General features: G+C 34.7%; 1 protein-coding gene across 1 annotated transcript; it reads left to right on the top strand.

Moving 5' to 3' along the window:
* The first annotated feature begins 3,347 nt into the window (after positions 1–3,347).
* On the top strand, positions 3,348–4,525 carry LOC111369990. The gene is made up of 3 exons (XM_022991710.1): positions 3,348–3,716; positions 3,795–3,992; positions 4,262–4,525. The coding sequence occupies exons 1-3, from the start codon at positions 3,348–3,350 to the stop codon at positions 4,523–4,525; spliced, it is 831 nt and encodes a 276-aa protein (XP_022847478.1).
* The last annotated feature ends 5,699 nt before the right edge of the window (positions 4,526–10,224 follow it).

The raw sequence follows: 10,224 nt of genomic DNA on the forward strand, positions 1-10,224 counted from the left end.
ACTGGAGACATCATTCCGCTGGATTAGAAGATTTGGAGAACAGAAATTGGTAACATATTTTTCTACGAAAATAGATTACTAGATTGCGACAAAGGTATGCTGGTAATATAATATTTTTTCTCATTTTTTAAATAGTTTTATGTACGGATCATATAAGTCCTATATTTATTCATTCTCTCAGACATTTGTCTTAGACATATGCTATCGATAATTTTCATTACCCATTTTATTATTTTTAAGGTTATTAATCAAAATTTACCACACGTGATCCATCAATCTAGGTCATGATTAGAATTTTTAAATTAACTTTTTGGTGTATTAACGATGATTCTCTAGAAAACAATTTGTTGTCACTAAAATTTCCCGTAAGTTCTATTTTATTTTTTATTTTTATATAAACAAAAATATAAAACCAATGTCCATCACTAAACCAGTATGGGAATTTCAGTCTCTACAAATGTGTTTTAATTCTATGACTAAATTTGATATTGTGAAATAAAAATTTACATTTGTATGGTTTCGTCAACTCAATCTAGATAACTTTTGTGCACTTCGTGTGATGACCCGAATCTTTAACGATTTGAGTGTCACTAAATCATAGACTAAAACTAAATTAAAATATTCAACACAATTGTATTAATAATTAAAGCACTTACCAAAATTAAAATAAAGTAATGAGTTTAATAAACTAAATTGAAATAAGAAATATTTTAAAATATTTAAAATTAAATGAAATAATAATAGTTTTATAGCTAATAGTTTTATTATTGAAACTTTTGCCACCATAAGCCATCATCGTGCCGACTGACTCGAATGTCAATTACTTGAAAGTAGAGACATAATGGGTTGAAAATAGTCTCGATAAGCATGCATGGATAATGAATTCATATATGTATTTCTATGAAAAATTCATAAGTTGCATAGAGAGACACGAAAATTAGACTGAACTTATATGGGGCTAAATTCTCATATGTAGTGCAACTAAACTCTTGTGCATTCTTAATAAAACATACATAACATGGAACAAACATAACATAGCCATAGAAATATTGCATACATAAACATTAAGAACCATAAACATAAAGCATAACTTACCTTTTCACTAGACAAATTCAAAATGATAAAACGAATTATTGTTAGAAAGAGATCCTTGAGCAGCGTGTGGGGTTGATTATTTATGTATGATTATATAAGTGTACGACTATATTTAATAAAAAAATGACAAGAGAAAGAGAGGAGGTGGAGACACAAAGTTATAGAGATAGAGAAGGAGAGTGTGTAAATAGTTGTTGAGGATTAGTTTAGTGTAGGGTTTGTCTACTATTTATAGTGTAATACTTTAATTAATTCAAAAGAAAAGTCAAACTTAAAAAAAAAATGACAAAAGACAAAGCGGCAGGTGGTGGATGCCAAAACATATCATTCCAATTGAATTTATGTGTGTGTGCGTGTGTCTATATATATATATATATATATATATATATATATATATTCACAACCTAAAACCCAAGTAAAATATACACACAAATAGAAAACGAATAGGAAACGGCACAGAGAAGAAGAAGAGAGAAAAAGAGAAAGGAAAAGAGGGAAAAAAAAAAAAGAGGAAGAAAAAGAAGAAGAAAAAAAAGGGAAAATTTGCTAATGTGCTAGGAATTAAGTGCTCTATCCTATTAGACTTGAATTTCTCAATTTTGAAAGATAAGTAAAAAGTTACTTATTGTTAAGTTATGTTTGATTTTATAGTTGTTAGATAGTTAGGCTAAATTTAATTTTATTGAAGGGGTTAAGTGTAATAAACTATGAAATTGAGTAAAATGAAAGAAAAATTAATTTTAGTAATTAAAGAGACGTTAGAAATAGCCTAAACGTGAAATAATTAAGTTTGGGTATCGTCTATTTAATTAATGAAATTTCTTAAATTAGTTAATTGTTGATTTAAAAATTATATTATATTTCAGGCGACGATACGGATATCAGGACAGCGTATCAATCGAACTGATTTTGGCGTACATAGTTCTGTGAGTGGAAAAATATAAATATTTTTAAAATATTTATAAATTAAGTATATTGTTAAAGCATGTGCAATTATATGCAATTATGTGTTCGAATTAAATGGTTATTATGGAAAATCTTTTATTATGATACATGTGGATTTTAAAGATTGTATACGGTATATTGTGAATTGGAATATGAGATATGAATTTGAGATCGACCAGAAAAGTACCCGTGATTATATATTTCTTCTAGTTCACTAAGGGGCCTTGGCCGTGTTCTATACTACACTGAGGGGTCATGGACCGGGGATGAAGGGGTCTCAACCGTGTACATATAGTTCACTGAGGGGCCTTGGCCGTGTTCGAGAATTGATTTTGAAAGGTCTTTGAGACCGACTTTTGTTCACGGAGGGGTCAAAGGCCCGTGGCGAAAGTTCTTAGCCCGAGAGGCGGATTACATATTTCAGTCAGAGGGTACATTTTTGGTGGATTTTTCAGCACGTTTGATGTGATGAGATTATAACATGGTTATCAGCTGATGTTACATCATGATTTTAAGATGACATTTTTATGAAATTATGTGAATATTTCACTTTTTGGCTATAATTATATGATGGTAGCTTGTGAATTATCAAATGGTATGAATTTGATTTTCAATAAAAATGTATAAACGAAAAAGTATATTTATTTTGAACCTCTCCACTCACTGAGGTATCAACTCATATATTTTTCCACATTTTTCCTTATCAGGCAGCAGTTGAGAATTTGGGTATCTTTTGGAGCTGAGCCTTGATTTTGGAGTTGGAGCCACACGACAGAATTTGTTAGTATGACTCACTTCATAGAACATGTAGTCAGTGTTTTGGGACGCATGTTCATGTTTAGATGTGATTTTGCATCATTTGTAGTTAGTTATGGGGCTCACTATGTATTATGTATCCATATGTATATTTCATTGTATTTCTTGATAAAAGTGGAGATTTCGGCTTATCTTTATTGTGATGTGCTATAGTTTGGGATTTGTGTGAAATTGATCACAGGTTGGTCAATCCTGTTTACAGAGGAGATAATACCAAAATTTTGTTAGAAAAATAATGTATAAAAAGTGATATATTGTATTTGTAGTAGCCTTGATGGTGGGTTCGACTTTTAGTTGGTATCTATCATCGGCGCATACCACATCCGGATCTAGTGGTGTTACACGGGGCGGGCTGTGTCAGTTTGGTATCAGAGCATGCATTAGAGTTCATGGGTTTGCATTGTACATGCATACATTCTGATATTTAACATATCATGCATAATTGTAGGTGAGTCATACCTCGTGATGGCAAAACTCGAAGGCTCCAAGATATGTTGCCCCAGTCTCACATTGCTCCTGATAGAGATGAATTGAGAGAGCCTGAGAGAGTAGATGAATCCGTTCACCAACCTTCTGAACAACGGGGACAGGGAAATGTGACTGGAACTGATCCTATTGCTGTTGAAAGAATTGCTATTGCCGTTGTATCTGCTATGCGTAATACTGACAGAGATTTCAGTATTGAAAGGGCTACAAAGTTAGGGGCTAAAGTGTTCACTGGCACAGTCGATCCTGCAGTTGCACAGGCATGGATGACTAATATAGAGAGAGTATTTGATGTTATGGGTTGCTTAGACGAGAGGATGTTGTGTCTCGCCACTTTCTTATTAGAGGAAGGTGCATACGATTGGTGGCAATCGGTACGAAGCACATAACCAGACCCTTCCATCACTTGGACAGAATTCAGACGTCTCTTTTATGATCCCTATTACCCTCAGTCCTATAAAGATGCAAAGCAAAAGGAATTTTTGAAACTAGTACAAGGGCAGATGACAGTTGCAGAATATCAGGTGAGATTTATTGAACTTTCAAAGTATGCCCAAGTTCTGGTAAGCAACGAAATTGATAAATGTAGACGATTTGAAAATGGGTCAAGGGAAGAAATCCGATTAGTAGTAACAGCTGCAGGCTGGAATGTATTTGGAAAATTGATGGAATCAGTTTGAGAGTAGAAAAGAGCATTTTTGATAGGCCAAGTGGTAGAGAACAAACAATGTTCAAAGCAAGCAGTAGTCAAACAATGGCAAGTGCTTCTAGCTATAGACCACCACGGAGAGACAGTAGAGGATTTCGACCTGGTGTGTCCAGTTTAAGTCAATTTAAATCTCGATCACGAGGAAGTCCGGGCCCTAGATTCAGTCCTAGTACCGTATAGCAGCCAGTGGCCAGTCGTACTTATACTCAGGGTTCTTCCCAGAGATTATCTACTCCGAGACAGGGCGAGAGTTTTACTAGTACTAGACTACCTTATTGTCAATTATGTAGAAGACCTCATCTCAGCACGTGTTTAAAGTTCAAAGGAAGCGGAGTCTATTATCATTGTGATCAAGGAGGACATATCAGAAGAAATTGTCCAGTTCTATCACAGGAGAGTGGTATGGTACCGAAGATATTTCCTCAGCAGAGTGCTGGTAGTACAAGACAGAATCAGACTCGGAGAGATGATTAAGTTAATAGAACAAGTGCAAATAGTGTGGCCCAGTCTAATATCACAAGTGGTAGTGGTACAAAATCAAAAGGGCAGGCAGGACGACCGAAGACCTAGGGAAAAGTTTTTGCTATGACTCAGCAGGCGGCAGAGGAGTCACCAAATGTTATCATGGGTATGTTGTCTATTTTTGATAGAAATGCTCATATTTTGATTGATCCTAGATCTACACATTCTTTTATATCATTTGCATTTGCTTTATATGCGAATCAAAAGCCAGAACTTTTAGGCAGTTGTTTGGTAGTCAGTACACCAGTAGGAGAATCACTATTAGCAAATAATATATATCGAGATTGTGGGATTAAGGTAAAGGAAAATGAGTTGAAGGCAAATTTAATACCTCTTGACATACATGATTTCGATATTATTTTGGATATGGACTTTTTGGCAACAAATCGAGCTTCAGTTGATTGTTTTTGAAAGGAGGTTGCGTTCAGGCAACCAGGACAGCCTAAAGTTATATTCAATGGACAGCGCAGAATTTTGCCATCTTGTATGATATCTGCTATTGACGCTAGAAGATTACTCAACAAGGGCTGCTATGCATATTTGGCTCATGTAATTGATACAGATATTAACAAACTAAAACTTGAAGATATCCCAATGGTCAAGGTCTTTCTTGAAGAATTACCAGGCTTACCATCAGATAGAGATATGGAGTTCACTATAGATCTGATTCCAGGAACTGCACCTATTTCACGGGCACCCTATAGAATGGCACCAGCAGAATTGAAAGAGCTAAAGGTTCAGTTGCAAGAGTTGGTAGACAAGGGTTTCATCAGACCTAGTATATCTCCGTGGAGAGCACCAATTTTGTTTGTAAAAAAGAAAGATGGCACCATGCGACTGTGCATAGATTACAGACAATTGAACAAAGTGACAATTCGCAATAAATATCCTTTGCCACATATTGATGATCTGTTTGATCAGCTTCGAGATGCTGCAATATTTTCAAAGATTGATTTACGTTCTGGATATCATCAACTTAAAATCAGGGACAGGGATGTGCCAAAAACTGCTTTTAGGACAAGATATGGTCATTTTGAATTTCTTGTGATGCCATTTGGGTTGACCGACGCACCAGCAGCATTTATGGATATGATGAATAGAGTGTTTCGCCCGTATTTAGACAGATTTGTAATTGTATTCATTGATGATATTTTAATATACTCTCGAGATCATGATGAGCATACAGAGCATCTCAGAATCATTTTGCAGACTCTACGTGATGAGTAGTTGTATGCTAAATTCGGTAAATGTGAATTCTGGCTTGATAAAGTTGTATTTTTGGGACATGTAATATCAGAAGAAGGAATTTACGTTGACCCGCAGAAAACAGAGGCAGTGGTAAAATGGGAAAGACCTACTAATGTGACAGAAATACGAAGTTTTCTTGGCTTAGCAGGTTATTATCGTCGTTTTGTAAAGGGATTTTCTAAAATTGCTCTTCCTTTGACTAGTTTAACTAGAAAGAATGCTAACTTTGTTTGGAATGAAAATTGTGAAAGAAGTTTCCTCGAATTGAAGAATAGATTAGTGTCAGCTCCGATTCTTACCCTTCCATCTCCCGGTGAAGAGTTTGTGGTATATAGTGATGATTCACGTCAGGGTCTTGGTTGTGTTTTGATGCAGAATGGAAAAGTTATAGCATATGCTTCCAGGCAGTTGAAGAAACACGAACTGAGTTATCCTACACATGACTTAGAGCTAGCTGCAGTTGTTCTAGCCTTGAAAATTTGGAGACATTACTTGTATGGTGAGAGATGCCAGATTTATACAAATCATAAAAGCTTAAAGCATATTTTCGATCAGAAAGAGTTAAACCTGAGGCAAAGAAGATGGTTAGAACTGATAAAAGATTACGACTGCAAGATTGATTATCATCCAGGGAAAGCTAATGCAGTTGCTGATGCTATTAGTCGAAAAATCTCGAGTCCTATGAACCAGACTAATGCAGTATTTTCATCGTTGTTTGGTGAGTTCAGAGCTTTTCATGCTCAATTATCAGTTACCAGTGTAGGAGCATTGTTTGCTAACTTCCAAGTGAGGCCTACTTTGATTGACACAGTTAGAGAAACTCAAACTCAAGATCCAATGTTGAACAAATTGAAAGAAGAAGTTAGTAAAGGTAAACATACAGATTATACCATTCGAGATGACGGAGCTTTAGTTATGGGAAACAGATTATGTGTTCCAGATGATTCAAAATTGAAGGGAGAAATTCTAGAAAAGGCACATAGTTCAGCTTACGCGATACATCCAGGTAGTACAAAAATGTATCCTGTACTCAAAGAACACTATTGGTAGCATGGAATGAAGAGAGAAATAGCTGAGTTTGTATCCAGATGTCTCATTTGCCAGCAAGTGAAACCAGATCGTCAGAAAACAGCAGGATTGTTACAAACGTTGCCTATTCCTGAGTGAAAACGGGAACACATTACTATGGATTTTCTATTTGGACTTCCACAGACTCAGAGTGCACATGACGGCATATGGGTTATTGTAGACAGATTGACAAAGAATGCCAGATTCTTGCCTATTAAAGTTACCTACTCGCTAGATAAATTGGCAACAATATATGTTGATGAGATAATCAGTTTGTATGGGGCACCAGTATCTATTGTTTCAGATAGAGATTCCCGTTTCACTTCTAAATTTTGGCCTAGTTTGTAGAAAGCTATGGGTACTAAACTTCATTTTAGTACAGCTTTTCATCCACAAATAGATGGTCAGTCAGAAAGAACTATTCAAACTCTGGAAGACATGTAACGAGTTTGTGTACTATAGTTCAAAGGGAATTGGGATACTCATCTTTCTTTGATGGAGTTTGCTTATAATAACAGTTATCATTCGAGTATGGAAATGGCTCCTTTTGAAGCGCTCTATGGTAGAGAATGCCGAACTCCAGTATGTTGGGATGAAGTTGGTAAAAGAAAGTTATTGGGTCCCGAATATGTCCAGATTACTACTGAGAAAGTAAAGGTAATTAAAGAAAAGTTAAAGACAGCCCAAGATAGACAGAAGAACTATGCAAATAGGCACAGAAGAAACCTCAAATTTGATGTTGGAGATAGAGTTTTCCTGGGATTGTTGTCATGGAAAGGTGTTATCAGATTTGGTAAAGGAGGTAAATTGAGTCCGAGGTATATTGGCCCATATGAGATTGTTGAACGCATCGGTCCAGTTGCGTATCGATTGGCTTTGCCAACAGAATTGTCTAGAAGTCATGATGTATTCCATGTTTCTATGCTTCGTAAGTATATTCCAGATCCATCTCATGTTTTGGAATTACAACCAGTAGAACTGAAGGAAAATCTTACCTATGAAGAAGAACCAGTTCAGATATTGGATAGGAAGGAACAGGTTTTGCGTAGTAAGACTATTCTTTTAGTTAAAGTCTTGTGGAGAAATCATGCTATAGAAGAAGCAACATGGGAAAGTGAAGAGCAGATGCGTTCTCAGTATCCCCAGATTTTTCGCACTTAGTTAATCGAATTTCAAGGACAAAATTCTTTTAGGGGAGTGAGTTTTGTAATACTTTAATTAATTCAAAAGAAAAATCAAACTTAAAAAAAAATGACAAAAGACAAAGCGGCAGGCGGTGGATGCCAAGACATATCATTCCAATTGAATTTATGGGTGTGTATATATATATATATATATATTCACAACCTAAAACCTAAGTAAAATATACACACAAATAGGAAACGAATAGGAAATGGCACAGAGAAGAAGAAGAGAGAAAAAGAGAAAGGAAAAGAGGGGGAAAAAAAGAAAAGAGGAAGAAAAAGAAGAAGAAAAAAAGGAAAAATTTGCTAATGTGTTAGGAATTAAGTGCTCTATCATATTAGGCTTGAATTTCTCAATTTTGAAAGGTAAGTAAAAAGTTACTTATTGTTAAGTTATGTTTGATTTTATAGTTGTTAGATAGTTAGGCTAAATTTAATTTTATTGAAGGGGTAAGTGTAATAAATTATGAAATTGAGTAAAATGAAAGAAAAATTAATTTTAGTAATTAAAGAGACGTTAGAAATCGCCTAAATGTGAAATAATTAAGTTTGGGTATCGTCTATTTAATTAATGAAATTTCTTAAATTAGTTAATTGTTGATTTAAAAATTATATTATATTTCAGGCGGAGATACAGATATCGGGACAGCGTATCAATCGAACTGATTTTGGCGTATATAGTTCTGTGAGTGGAAAAATATAAATATTTTTAAAGTATTTATAAATTAAGTATATTGTTAAAGTATGTGCAATTATATGCAATTATGTGTTCGAATTATATGGTTATTTTGGAAATATCTTTTATTATGATACATGCGGATTTTAAAGATTGTATACGGTACATTGTAAATTGGAATATGAGATATGATTTTGAGATCGACCAGAAAAGTACCCGTGATTATATATTTCTTCTAGTTCACTGAGGGGCTTTGGCCGTGTTCTATACTACACTGAGGGGTCATGGACCGGAGATGAAGGGGTCTCGACCGTGTACATATAGTTCACTGAGGGGCCTTGACCGTGTTTTAGAATTGATTTTGAGAGGTTTTTGAGACCGACTTTCATTCACGGAGGGACGAAAGGCCCGTGGCGAAAGTTCTTAGCCCGAGAGGCGGATTTCATATTTCAGTCAGAGGTTACATTTTTGGTGGATTTTTCATCACGTTTGATGTGATGAGATTATAACATGGTTATCAGCTAATGTTATATCATGATTTTAAGATGATATTTTTATGAAATTATGTGAATATTTCACTTTTTGGCTATAATTATATGATGGTAGCTTGTGAATTATCAAATGGTATGAATTTGATTTTCAATAAAAATGTATAAACGAAAAAGTATATTTATTTTGAACTTCTCCACTCACTGAGCTATCAACTCATATATTTTTTCACGTTTTTCCTTATCAGGCAGCAGTTGAGAATCTGGGCATCTTTTGGAATTGAGCCTTGATTTTGGAGTTAGAGCCACACGACAGAGTTTGTTAGTATGACTCACTTCATAGAACATGTAGTCAGTGTTTTGGGACGCATGTTCATGTCTAGATGTGATTTTGCATCACTTGTAGTTAATTATGGGGCTCACTATGTATTATATATCCATATGTATATTTCATTGTATTTCTTGATAAAAGTGGAGATTTCGGCTTATCTTTATTGTGATGTGCTATAGTTTGGGATTTGTGTGAAATTGATCACAGGTTGGTTAGTCCTGTTTACAGAGGAGATAATGTTGAAATTTTGTTAGAAAAATAATGTATAAAAAGTGATATATTGTATTTGTAGTAGCTTTGATGGTGGGTCCAACTTTTAGTTGATATCTATCATCGGCGCATGCCACGTCCGGATCTAATGGTGTTACACAGGGTGGGGTGTGTCATATAGTGTAATTTCTAGATCATGTGTAGAAAAGTGAAAGGAAATAGCTAGATATTAAGTATGGTCAATGCATAAATGGTGTATTGTCGTAAAAATGATCAAATCAATATATTTAATCATATAATCAAATTAATTCACTTGGCTTAAAAATTGGTGCAAATAATGCATGTAGTCAAATCAATTACATGGGCTTCAAGTATAGCGTGAATAATGCATGTGATTAATAAATTATCTTTAATAAAGACGAACTGGCATATATTACATATGTTTT

This window comes from Olea europaea, chromosome 21, assembly GCF_002742605.1.
Source record: "Olea europaea var. sylvestris chromosome 21, O_europaea_v1, whole genome shotgun sequence".
NCBI classification, from domain to species: Eukaryota; Viridiplantae; Streptophyta; class Magnoliopsida; order Lamiales; family Oleaceae; genus Olea; species Olea europaea.

What these genes read in the sequence shown, in the direction of transcription:
- LOC111369990 (XM_022991710.1), top strand. Translation starts at nt 3,348, where the DNA reads ATGTTGCCCCAGTCTCACATTGCTCCTGATAGAGATGAATTGAGAGAG. An exon ending in CATACGATTGGTGGCAATCG is followed by an intron (nt 3,717 to 3,794) that starts GTACGAAGCACA and finishes TATTACCCTCAG; the next exon opens with TCCTATAAAGATGCAAAGCA. An exon ending in TAACAGCTGCAGGCTGGAAT is followed by an intron (nt 3,993 to 4,261) that starts GTATTTGGAAAA and finishes ACTTATACTCAG; the next exon opens with GGTTCTTCCCAGAGATTATC.